Source organism: Leopardus geoffroyi, chromosome E1 (assembly GCF_018350155.1).
Source record: "Leopardus geoffroyi isolate Oge1 chromosome E1, O.geoffroyi_Oge1_pat1.0, whole genome shotgun sequence".
NCBI classification, from domain to species: domain Eukaryota; kingdom Metazoa; phylum Chordata; class Mammalia; order Carnivora; family Felidae; genus Leopardus; species Leopardus geoffroyi.
Genome location: NC_059330.1, coordinates 53550665 through 53563702, shown reverse-complemented (window position 1 = coordinate 53563702; position 13038 = coordinate 53550665). Strand labels below are relative to the sequence as shown.

Below are 13038 nucleotides of genomic sequence, written 5' to 3'. Positions count from 1 at the left end.
ACCAAAAGTCTAAATATTATTTGACTTTGGAACCTCATGGTCTTGTCTTGGGTGCGGCTGAGGTCATTGCCAGTGGGTGCCCCAGTCCCGGGGGGCATCTGACACGACGCAGTTGCTTGGTAAATGTTTGTGGAGCTGAGCTGTACTTGGAATAGGAACAGGAACATAGGTTTGGAGCAGAACTGGGCTGGAGGGCTGACTTTTTCGGCTCTTTTCCCTCTGTTTGGGCAGGGCAAGTTAGAATTGGGTCGTTGGCCAGTAAATTGGAAGCCCAGATGTGCCTTGGGTGATTATTTTTGCTTTGCCCTCACCACGGAGACCTGTGGTCACTGAGAATGGATACTGAGAGGTCCTTTCGGGCATGATTAACGTATTTGCCTAATACTGCTGGCACTTCGTGTTTGATAACGGCCTGACTCCTAGCTCCGGGCATAGGCCTTGTCGGGTACTTGGTGATTGTGTTGGCCTATCCCCAGAGGGACCATGTTAGGGTGGACCCTAGACCCTGGAGACCCCATATACTGTTCATGGCACAAATGTGGCTCATCAAAATATGGGGGAGCCTCCCTAAGAGTCTTTAAAAAAGGAACATACGTCCAGATCTTACGGTGTCAGCCCAATGAGTTTTGGCGGTTATATCCACCTGTATAACCACTACCCAAAGGAGGGTGAGAACATTTCTGTCACTCCAGGGAGAGCTTCTATTACCTACGCTAATTCTTCCTCTCTTCCCAGGCAATTACTTTATAATTTCCATCACCATATGGTTTTGCATATTCTTGAACTTAAGTGGTTGCATTTAAAAAATGCACAAGGAAAAAAAAATAAAAAAATAAAAATAAAACAGGAGCGCCCGGGTGGCCCAGTCGGTGGAGCACCAGACTCTTGATTTCTGCTCGAGTCATGATCCCAGGCTTGTGGGATCGAGCCCTGCATCAGGCTCTGCGTTGAGCATGGAGCCTGCTTGGGATCCTCTTTCCCTCTGTCTCTGCCCCTTCCTAGCTCGTGTGTGCTCTCTCTCTCTCTCAAAACAAACAAATAAAATGAACAAGGCTATATATACAGTGTTGTCAGGTGTCCTTCATTCAGCGTAATGATCTTGAGATTCATACATGTTGTGATATCAGCAGTTTCCCCCCTTTTTATTGCTAAGGAATGTTTCATTTTATAAGTGTAGCGCTAAGAATGTATATCTATTCTCCCACTGATGGACATTGGGTTCTTTCCAGGTTTGGTCTACGAATAAAGCTGCTGTGAACATTCTTGTGTACGTCTTTGTGTGGATGTATGTTTTCATTTTTCTTGGGACAGCTATCCAGGAGAGGAATTACCGGGTCGTAGGGTAGAATTTTTTTTTTTTTTTTAAGCTCGTATGTTGTCTCCTACTTTGGAGCGTGCGTGCAAACTTGTAGGCCAAGACCTTGCCCATCATTTTCACCGAGTGGGTGTGGCTAACAAGAGTCAGGCCATTCAAGCCGGTCTGCATCAACTAATAACTGTAATTGAAGCGAACTGTAAATTATTATAATTCTGAGTTGTTAGATTGAAGTCTGTAAAATCATATGAAGCTGGTACATTATGAGGGCTTTCTGATAAAAGAAAATTAAGTACAGATATGGCCCCTGTATCAATTTGATTCATGCTTGAGTCATGAGGACTAACCGACTTGCCAAATTTGAGAGCTGACTCAATGCAGAATTCATGTGGCCACCCATCGTGGGGTCCTGGGGGGGGGTGACTCAGTAGTCAGTGGGCCCGGCCAAGCTCATTCTGGAGGGTTCTGATCCCACAACCCTGGGATCGTGACCTGAGCCGAAATCAAGAGTCAGACACTCAACCAACGGAGCTACCCAGGCACCTCTTCCCTTTTTCATTAAGAGGGAAATTTTGTTCTGTGGCTTGGATTTTCTTCCAGTCTTCAAACCGTCTTTGCTATCATAAAATAAATGCTTAACTGCACTCATCATGCCAGACTATTCTGATCCTTAAGGAACTCTTCACAAATTCATTTATATGATTTCCAGAGCAGAAATCGTCTCAAAATGGGCACTTAGGCAGAAATGAAAAGGTTTGCCTGCTGTGGGCTAGGTGTTTAGCTGATTGTTTTTGATTATTCTATGCTGGTACCTCTGACACCAGAGGGAAATTAATAGCATTGCAAAGTATGGATCCCTGTGGCATTTTACACCATATTTTGAGAAAAAAAAAAAAAAAGCATCATATGGGTTTTGCTAGCTTTTGGAAACTGCAGAAGGGAAGTGGGTGATGTTAGTCTCCAGCAACGTGAGAAAGAGATTGCAAACACATCTGCTGATTTTTAAATGTCTGCTGCAGTCCCTTTTGGCTCCCTGGTGTCCAGGCTGTGATTAGGAGCCTTTGACAAAATCATGCCGTCTGGGGCAGGGGGTGTCTCATTATCATGTAGAAACATTTCTGGAAATTGAGTTTTTGTCCATAGGATCCTTTTCTCCCATTGGCTTTTTTTTTTTTTTTTCACTGTGACAGCAGGCTTTTCTATTATTAAAACATTCAAAAATTGTATTATATATTTATTCATCACATTTACTTACATATTTAAGTATTTTAAAATTACATTGTCAATTTATTTTAAGATTGTCCCCCAAAGATATGTGCATGTGTAGTTTGAAAAGTTAAACTCTTGGGGCGCCTGGGTGGCTCAGTCGGTTGGGCTTCTGACTTCGGCTCAGGTGATGATCTCACAGTCCGTGGGTTCGAGCCCCGCATCGGGCTCTGGGCTGACAGCTCAGAGCATGGAGCCTGCCTCGAATTCTGCGTCTCCCTCTCTCTCTGCCCCTCCCTCGCTTGCGCTCTGTCTCTCTCTGTCTCAAAAATAATAAAAACATTTTAAAAAATTAAAAAAAAAGGCAAGTTCTTCTACAGGGTTGATTAACAAAAAGCAGCGATCTGTAGACCCTCCCCTCCCTCTTTCCTTCGTCTCAGGGATGAATGTCAGTGTTTATTTGCTTCCAAATTTCTCAGCTGCCCACCTACTCGGCCACTGCTTGGCTTTTTCAGCCTCAAATGTAGCCAGTGACTTCCAGGTGTGGAAGATGAGAACCCGGTTCTCTTATCTCCACCTGCATCCAATGCTGTAGATATGTTGTATTTTGGGGGGGGGTTAGTTCAATAATCACAGCTTAATCATGGAATATTATTGAGCCATAAAAAGAATATAATTGTGACCCACACTGCAAGATGGAGGAACCTCAAAAGCATTATGCTAAGTGAAATAATCCAGATGCAAAGGGAGAGATTGCAGGTTTCCACTAACATGGAACACGTACGATAGGCAAATTCGTAGAGACGGAGAGTGGATTAGAGGTTATCAGGGGGCAGGGTGGGGGGAAGAGGACGGGAGAGTGAGGAGTTACTGCTCAGTGTTTACAGAGTTTCTGTTTGGGGTGGAAAGTTTTAGAAACAGCCGTGATGGTTGCACAACACTGTGAATGTAATTAATACGGCTGAATTGTATAGACCTTTAACGTGGCAACTTTTATGTTACATATATTTTATCACAACAAATAAGCAAATCACTTAATAAACAATATTAGTTTACATTAAGACTGTAAATATTCTTGGGGCGCCTGAATGACTCAGTCGGTTGAGCATCCGACTTGGGCTCAGGTCACGACCTCACGGTTCCTGGGTTTGAGCCCCGCGTCAGGCTCTGTGCTGACAGCTTGGAGCCTGGAGCCTGCTTCGGATTCTGTGTCTCCCTCTCTCTTTGCCCCTCCCCAACTCACGCTCTGTCTCTCAAAAATGAATAAACATTAAAAAAAAAATTAAAAATAAAAAAAGACTGTAAATATTCTTCATGAATTTCTTTTCTTGTGCAGCTGTGTTTTCCAGCATCAGTAAAGGTCTTTTTTTTCCCCTTTACTGGACACCAGGCACCTGCCTAGAATCATAAGTCTGTCCTCCAGACATTAGCCAGGAGGTCTATGATTTTGCTCTTGCCTGGGAATCTTCTAGCCCCTCTTCTCCTTCGGGCTCTTGGCCCTGGGCCTGCTGAACTGTAGCTCCTCCCCCCTGACCTGTGCAGGGAATCTGGGGAGGCAGAGTGCTCTGGAGAAGCCGCCCAGGGGGCAGGGGGTGGCCGGGGCTGGGGCAGGAGGGGGGCTGGAACGTGGGAGCACACTGGGCACTTCTGTTCCATACACAGGCTTTCACTTTCTCCTGTTTTCGGTGCGGTCCAGCCCCTAGCTGGGTGTGGAGTGGGGGTGGGGGTGTCCCCGAGTGTCTGGCAGGCCAGTTGCTTGGCCATGTGAAGTTCAGGAAGGATCTGGGATCTGATGGCTTTCCAGCCTTTCCACCAGTCTTCTTTGCCACCCCATCTGCACCCCCATTTTGGATGGGTCTGGGCCCCTCCATCCCTGGGCTGCTCTGGGTTCTGTGGGGGGAACCACCTTAGGTCAGCCTTCTCAGGGTCTCTGTCAGTCCTTACCTGCCCCTCCTTTCCCTCTCCTTTCCTTTTTTTGCGATCAAGATCCTTCCCGTCCCTATACTTTAAGTCCAGCGGGAATTCAGGAGCCAGCAGTCTGTGTTCGATCAGCCACCTGTAACTGAAAGTTCCACAATTTCAATTTCACGGTATTCCCAAATGGGCTAGGATTGACACACAGCAGCACGGTAAACATTGCTGTTTTAAACAGTCAACACTGACAGTTATATTTAGGGGGAAATCGTTCTCTGCTTAGACGTACTGAATAGGTGACATTGTGAATGTTACTGTTTCTGAGGAATTTCAAACATCTAGGGGATGGAATGGAGCTTTGGCGTTAAGAGCGTGGCCTGGGTTTTAGATCCCAGCTCTGTGACTTCCTGCTGGGTGTCCTTGGGTGACTTACCCTCTCTGAGCCCCAAGGAGGGAGGCCGTAGGTTTCCCAGAGGTGAAGCTTGGGAGGCACACAGTCCCCTCCGGCTACCACGAGTAGTGCGTCCCCCGGCCGGTCACTTTGCTGACCCCACAAAGCAAACCGTGCGCCCTCTTGGCTTCGAGTCTTTGCTCGCACAGTTTACGATCCTTGGCTGCAGTGATCTCCCTCAATCTTCTCTCAGGCCTTGGTAACTGTTATTATTAATTTGTAACAAACTCTTTGGAAGTATTTTAGATTTTTGAGAGAACATTCAAAAATAGCACAGGGAATTTCCGCAGACCCTTATCCAGTTTCCCCTAAACATCTTACATAACCACAGCGCATTTGTCTAGGCCAAGAAATTAACACTGGTATGTTACTCTTCCCTACACCCCAGACGTTCAGTTGGATTTCACTGTTTTTCCCGCTGATGACCTTCCTCTGTTCCCAGGATCCAGTCTGGGATGTATGTTGCATTTAGAGTGTCCTTGTTTTAAAGCGTAGTCTGTAAGGGAGGAAGGTGTGCCTCTCATTCAGAGCCCTACACGGAAAGCATAATGTACGTGGGCTTTGTTTTGAACCTGCCGGCTTTAGCTATGCTGCTAGGGGGGAAATTATCTTCTTGTTTGCCTCCCTCAAAGGCAGTCACGGGCTAAGGGTTTCAGTTTTTAAGGTTTATTTCGGTTTGTAAGGTCTGATGAATCTTGCAGAGAAAAATGTTCCACAAGATCATTTCTCCTGTTGATGAGTTGCCTAAGATTTCCCAGTGCTGCGTTTTCTTGGAGCAGCTTATATCCCAATGGTGGGGAATGGCCATGGGATCGATTACATTTGATTATTGCTAAAACCGATTCATCCCAGGCTGTCATCGTGGGATGCCTTGCCTGGGAATGAGGGAGCACCAACTTTAACTTTGTCTTTACTCGGTAGCCCTTAGAATTTCTTAAAAGACCCCCAGGGGTCAGTGGAGGTGGGGGAGGGGTGGGGCTGACTTGATGTGGGAGGGTGCAGTCAGTTTTGGATTACATCAGCTTGCGCTGGGGCTTTGGGAAAGCCACTGGATCCCTTCAGGGCTCTGTTTTCGCACCTGTCAAATGAAGCACTTGGACTGGGCAGCCTCCCGAAACCCCTTTCAACTCTGAGAGTGCAATTCTATCAGGAGATTGTATTCAATGGATTATCTGTGATGCTCTGAAAATTCTATACAATCTTCTTTCCACACCTAAGAAAAACTCCATTACTTTAAACAGTGACTCATCCAGTGTTTGTCAAAGGACTGAAGACATTTGAGTATGAGCCTATATGGTACTTAATTTGGAAGGTAATTTAGGTAGTAGACTAAAAAATGAGTGTTGAATCACTTCCCGATTACGCCTTCTTTTGATTTCTCCGCCCCCCCCATCGCTCCCCTTCACTAGCAGGGATAACAGAGGATTCATTTGGGCCATCCTGTATTGAAGAGCTGCTCTGCCCAGGACTGCCCAGGTCTGTGGTGCTAGGATACACAGATGCTCACAGCGTGGCCCTAATCCTAGTCCCAGGGGAATATGGACACAAATAATGAATCCAGTGTGTTGGAAAGGGGCCACCTTGGAGGAGGGGTAGGCAGCGAGATGGGGCCAAGCGGGGGAGCCTGCTGAGTGCAGGCAGACTCAGAGAAGAATCCGGCAACACCACTTTGACACTTAACTTCCTGCCAGGAACTAGGTTGGTGTGGTATATGCATCTGCCGGTGGAATTCTTTGAGACCATCTTGTTACGTAGTAGCATTGCCCCTGTGTTTCGTTTGCTCATAACTGTGCTGCAGAGAGCTTAGGTTACTTGCTTAGGCTTCCTCACTACCAAATGCCAGAGCCGTCATTCAAATTTGAACCTGATTCTAAATCCTGTGTTTTCCTGTCTGTTGTATATGTGGACCCGGGTAAAGGGTTTTGGATGCTTGAAGAAAGGGCCATGAGAGGTAGGTCTTGGTGTTTTGGCATTTTCGCCGATGAAAGTGCTTGGACCAAGGCAAGTTGGCTGGGGGTTTCAGCTCATAACCAGGGGCTGTAGGGCAAGATCATTGCACGAATGATCTAATGGTTAGGGCAAGCCCAACTGTTTTTGTTTTTGTTTTTTTTTAATTGAGACCAAATTTACATACCATTAATCATTTTATAGTGCCCAAGTCAGTGGCATTTAGTATGTTCACAATGTTGTGCAACCACCACCTCTGTCTAGTTCCAAATATTTTCATCACCCCCAAGGACGGCCCTGTACCCATGAAACACTTGCCTCCCCCCGCCACCCCTCCGCCCATTTCCTGTCCCCACCACCCCCTGTCCATCACTGATCTGTTTTGTGTTGAGGATTTACCTGTTCTGGATACTTTGTGTAAATGGAATCATATATACTATGCGACCTTTCCTGTCTGGCCTCTTGTACTTTGCATAATTAATATTTTCAAAGTTCACCGATACCATAGTATGGACCCAGCGCTCCATTCCTTTTCAGGGCTGAAAAGTACTCTGTCATCTCTTAAGGGACATCTGGGGCTGTTTCCATCTTTTGTCAGTGATGAACAAGATGAACATCCACTTTTTTTTTTTTTTTTTTAACGTTTATTTATTTTTGGGACAGAGAGAGACAGAGCATGAATGGGGGAGGGGCAGAGAGAGAGGGAGACACAGAATCGGAAGCAGGCTCCAGGCTCCGAGCCATCAGCCCAGAGCCCGATGCGGGGCTCGAACTCAGGGACCGTGAGATCGTGACCTGAGCTGAAGTTAGATGCTTAACCGACTGAGCCACCCAGGCGCCCCGAACATCCACTTTTTTAAATCAAGTCTTGTCATCCATTCATTCATTCGCCCCTCTGTAGGGATCATGTTGAGGTCGGGATGGGGCTGAGACACCACGGGAGGCATGTCAAGAAGAGAGCCAGGACGGGGCCACCCTTAGTCGTGGGAAGAAGGGCAGAGTACACACAGCTTCTCAAACATCAGCTGCCACGTTCAGGTTTCTGGACCCTGCAGTAGACCTACCAAACCAGCCAGGTATTTAAAAAAAATAAACAACAACAACAACAACAAAATAATATACATTCAAAAGAATGTAGGGGCTCCTGGGTGGCTCAGTCGGTTAAGCGTCTGACTTCAGCTCAGGTCATGATCTCACAGTCCGTGAGTTCGAGCCCCGTGTCAGGCTCTGTGCCGACAGCTCAGAGCCTGGAATCTGCTTCGGACTCTGTGACTCCCTCTCTCTCAGCCCCTCCGCCGCCCACACTCTCTCTCTCTCTCTCTCTCTCTCTGTCTCTCAAAAAATAGATAAATGTTAAAATACATTAAAAAGAATGTATTTCCTCCTTAGCTCTTTTTTTGCAGGAGTTGTTGTTATTGAAATGCTCCCTTCCTTGAGCTTCTTTGATCATTTAGCACAAAACTGGGCCACTTTGGCCAGTTTAACAACCTCTGGCTTGGAGGATGGACTTCACAAAAGCTTTCCCATAGCGCGTTTGATTGATTGGGTTTTATGTTTTCTTTTTGGCAGTAAAGAGGCAAACAAGGACTTTGGGGAACAGCGAGGTCCCTGCCGTGTACCCCAGAACCTGACTATGCATGCCTTTCGTAGACAAAGGTGGGAAGAGGAAGGTACCCACTGTCTGCTCCTCAGGCTTCTCTCCAGTGTCTTCAGGGCTGGTGCTGCTAGACCAGTTTTTGCCTTTATAAGCAGGTTTGCATCAGTGGGAAGGCTTTTGGGATCTGTCATCTGGGGTCATAAAGGGACCGGCTGGCAAGGACTTTCCTGTGGAGCCCATTACCTGAAATCTTGAGCCCTCTCCTTGGTAACCTATCCCCTCCAGGCTCTGCTCCTTAGGGCTGAGAGTCCATCGGCACACGACTTCCTGCCTCTCCACAGCTAGTCAGTGTCACTACGTCCACATCAAAAAATGCTTAACATTTAAAGGAGCTTTTCTAGTATCGAGAGTTTCAGGCCAGCCAGCTACGTTGGGGGAATTACTAAATAGGACTTACCATACAGTCCAGCTGTGGCACTCCTCGGTATTTACCTGAACGAGCTGAGAAGTTACATCTACGCACAGACCTGCACGTGATGCTTATAGCAGCTCTATTCATCATCGCCAAGACTTGGAAGCAACGAAGATACCCCTCTGCAGATGAATGCATAAATAAACGGTGTCCGTCCAGGCAATGGAATATTGTTCAGAGCCCAAAAGAAATGAGCTAGCAAGCCATGAAAAGACGTAGTGGGGGCGGGCGCCTGGGTGGCTCAGTCAGTTGAGGGTCCGACTCTTGATTTCAGCTCAGGTCACAATTTCACCATCTGTGAGTTCCAGCCCCGCGTTGGGGTCCCCGCGGGCCGTGCAGAGCCTGCTTGGGATTCTTTGTCTCTCCGCTCGCCTGCTTGAAGGCGCATATGCTTGCCCTTTCTCTCTTTCAAAATAAATAAGCTTTTTTTTTTTTTTTTTTAAAGAAGACACAGAGGAATCTTAAAAGCATATCACTAAGTGAAAGCAGCCAATCCAAAAAGGCTACACACTGTAGTGATTGATTCTGTCTGTATGACATTCTGGAAAAGGTAAAACTGTGGAGATGGTAAAAGGATCAGGGGTCTCCAGGGGCTAGGAGGAGGGAAGGATGGATAGATAGAGCACACGGGAGTTTTAGGGTCGTGAAACTACTCTCTCTGATACTGGAGGAGTGGATACTTGTCTTTATGTGTTTGTACAAACCCATAGAATGTACAGCTCCAAGACTGGTCTCAAATGTAAACTATGGGCTTTGGACGGTAATGGTGTATCAATATGGTGTAACAACTATGCCACTGAGGGGCGGGAGGTTGATAGTGGGGAGGTTGTGGGCGGGAGGTTGATAGCGGGGAGGTTGTGCAAGATGGCGGGGCGGGGGGGGCTTCTCTGTAATTTCTGCTCTATTTTTCTGTGAACCTGTAACTGCTCTAAAAAAATTGTCATGCATGCCTTCATATGCTGTATTAGTTTCTTGTTGCTGCTGTAAGAAGCTACACAAATGTAGTGGCTTAAAGCAACACAAACATGCTATCTGAAAATGCTAGAGGTCAGAGATCAGGAGTCCAAAATGGATACAGTCAAGGTGTTCTCCGGGGTGCATTCCTTCTGAAGGCTCTAGGGGAGAATCTGTTGCCTTGTCTTTTCCACTTTCTGGAGGCCGCCTGTATTTCTTGGTTCACGACCTTTTCTCCATCATGAAGCCAGCCCGACAGCATCTTCCAGTCCCTTACTGACAGTGACCTCTGCTCTTGTCATTACATCTTCCCTGTGACGCTTATTTTTTAAAATTATTTCATAATGTTGATTTATTTTTGAGACAGAGAGAAAGAGCGTGAGTGGGGGAGGGGCAGAGAGAGAGAGGGAGACACAGAACCTGAAACAGGCTCCAGGCGCTGAGCTGTCAGCACAGAGCCCGATGTGGGGCTTGAACTCACCAACTATGACATCATGACCTGAGCCGAAGTCGGACACTTAGCCGACTGAGCCACTCAGGCAACCCTGTGACTCCTCTTGTTGTCTCATGGAAACCCTGTGATCCCATTGGCTCCGTCCAGATCATCCAGCATAACCTCCCCATATCAAGATCCTTAACTTGATCACAAGTACAGAGTCCCCTTTGCCATGTAAGGTGACATATTCACAGGTTTTGGGGATTGGGATGTGGCTGTCTTTGGCGGGGCAGGGGGGAAGTCACCACATCTTTGTCTACCACATCTGCCCTCTAAATAACTTTTCTTTGGGCCTTGTGGTCGCTTGGGACAGGCAACCCAATACTATCTCATGACTGTTCTCTGGTCTTTTTTCTAGTTTATGTGGGTGGCAGGGATGGTGAGGAAAAGAAATGAAGGAAATCCAGTTGGGTCCAGTTGGGTATCTGGAAGGATGAAGAATAGTGATTCTCAAGGAGGGGTCCACCCGAATCACCTGGGCTGCTTTTCTGTTTAAAGCACCCCAGATTCTGGCATACCCCTGCCTTGAGGCGCACATCTCTTTTGCCCTGTACCTCGTGTCACTTGTCCACGGGAACATTTTGTATTTCTCATCTGGAGGGGCAGAGGAAAGGTTGGCACACAGGGATGCTGAGGGACGGAAAGGAGCTAGGGCAGAGGGGGACGCACTTGGTGTGCAAGATGGGATGGGGAACCGAGGGTGAGGAAGTGCCCCCGACCCGTGGCATCGACAAGGATAGGGTGCCGGGAGGGATTGAAGGATGAGACGAATGGCCTTCCTGGATGGTACCATTTTAGAGTTGCTGATGGTGGGGTTGTATGGAAGGCCCTGGAACGTGCAGGGAAAGAGGTTGCTGGACAGGTGCGTGCAGATCCTCCTTGGTGTGGAGTTCACCACGAACAGCAGCTCTCAAAGGCTGTTGAATTCGAAAGCCATGAGACAACAGTCTGGGACGTGTTGGGCTGTGTCACGGAGAAGGGGCCCACAGGCTTCCTTGGATGATCTCGCGGAACTGAACTGATGAGACATTTTCTTTCTTTCTGGAAGTTTCTGAGGCAGATACAATTTTCTGGGGGGTGGCCCTAAGACTTTTGCTAGGAGAATCGGGCCCAGAGCAATTGATCATGTGTGGATGATTGTTGGCAGAAGAGAAATTACTTTCTGCATGGGTTTATTCTTTATTGTTGCTTTTGTAATTCCTAGTTCTGTCACTCTGAGTGTTATTTTGGAGATGGGTGATGCAGATTTTTTTTTTTTTTAAAGGCAAGGCATAATTAAATCATTTTTAGAAACCCATTCAACACTTTGCATGTCAGTGACGACTGTCATATGGTTACGATGGGTAGTGGGTGTATCTGCCAAGGAGATGTCACAGCATCTGTAAGAGTAAACAGCCATCGACGAGCGTGTACTTCGGTAAACACTGGAAAGTTTTATCAAATTGACCTCACTGAGGTTTTTTTGGGTTCAGCTTCATTTTTCTCTTTCCTTTCATGTTTCTGCCCTCATCGAGGTGGTTAGGTCCTACTCGTTCAGTTCAGGATCTGCCATTTATTGGCCGTGCGCCCTTGTGCAAATTCTTATTACTTCTAGATTCAATTTCTTTCTCTACAGATAGTAATAGAAAACAGCATCTGCCTCCCAGGTTGTGGCAATGATAGAATAAGGTATCAAAGATACACTTCCCTGGAAATAGCAGGCGGTCAATGAGTATTAGTTCCCTTCTTTCCTTTGAGAGATAACAAAGTTGGCAAGACTGAGCTGATATTGATCAGTGGTTGTCCTCAAATATTTCAAAGGGTGCCACGTGTCAAAGAGGAAGGATACCTTCTTTGGTGCCTCAGAGAGCAGACCTAGAAAGCTAACAGGTAAAAATGGAAGGGAGACAGACACGTGTGACACACATCTACTGTGACAACCAAAACTGTCTCTAGACATGGCCAAACGTCCCCTGGAAGGTACAGTTGCCCATGGGTGAGACCCACTGGATTAGAGGCTAGATGACAGCATCTAGGACTCCATTCTCCCAAGGTCAGCTCTAGTCTGCCCCATGTTTTGTTCCTATAGCACTCGTTCCAGGCATTCTGGTGGTGGCCTTTCGGTTTGAGATAGTACCTACCGTGGAAGGCTGAAGGCCTAGCACATGTGTTGGGTTCAGTTCGAGTGCAACTAAAGTCTGCACTTGAAACACCTTCTGTGTGGTTGGTTTAATGGCTTATTGTTCACTGTGGTTTTACAGGTCATGTTAGCGGCTTCTTACTGGTCTCTCCTGGCCCCGGCAGTAGAGATGGCCACGTCCTCTGGGGGTTTTGGTGCCTTTGCCTTCTTCCCTGTGGCCATCGGCTTCACTCTCGGAGCTGCGTTTGTCTACCTGGCTGACCTCCTGATGCCTCACCTGGTGAGTACCACTCTTCAGACGTGACATAACCATTCATGTCTCTGTTGAGCAGCCAGTGATATTGAAATAGATATTTTAAGGCATTTAGGGCTTTTACCTAGAGGCACTGAATTGTGACTGGTTTTTTTCCCCCCTAAAAGAAAATAAGCTCTTGGTAATATGACTAATCGTTCCCTTAGTTACATTTTGGTGAGTTCAGATTTTAAATGTCAGATTTCATTATAAATATAGAGTATAGCTGATGTCGTACTCTGTGGCACTGTGTATATGAGCAGACCTAGAAACCG

General features: G+C 46.9%; 1 protein-coding gene across 11 annotated transcripts in view; it reads left to right on the top strand.

Annotated features, from left to right (window-relative positions):
* The window catches only part of SLC39A11 (solute carrier family 39 member 11), a 429657-nt gene that overhangs the window by 117840 nt on the left and 298779 nt on the right, over positions 1-13038 (top strand). For 10 of the 11 annotated variants that reach the window (XM_045489588.1, XM_045489580.1, XM_045489581.1 and 7 more), the window contains one exon: positions 12593-12751. The exons of the other annotated variant lie outside the window; for it this stretch is intronic. In XM_045489588.1, coding sequence (XP_045345544.1) covers positions 12593-12751 — 159 coding nt within the window. The remainder of the gene's footprint in view (positions 1-12592; positions 12752-13038) is intronic. 11 annotated transcript variants of the gene reach the window in all.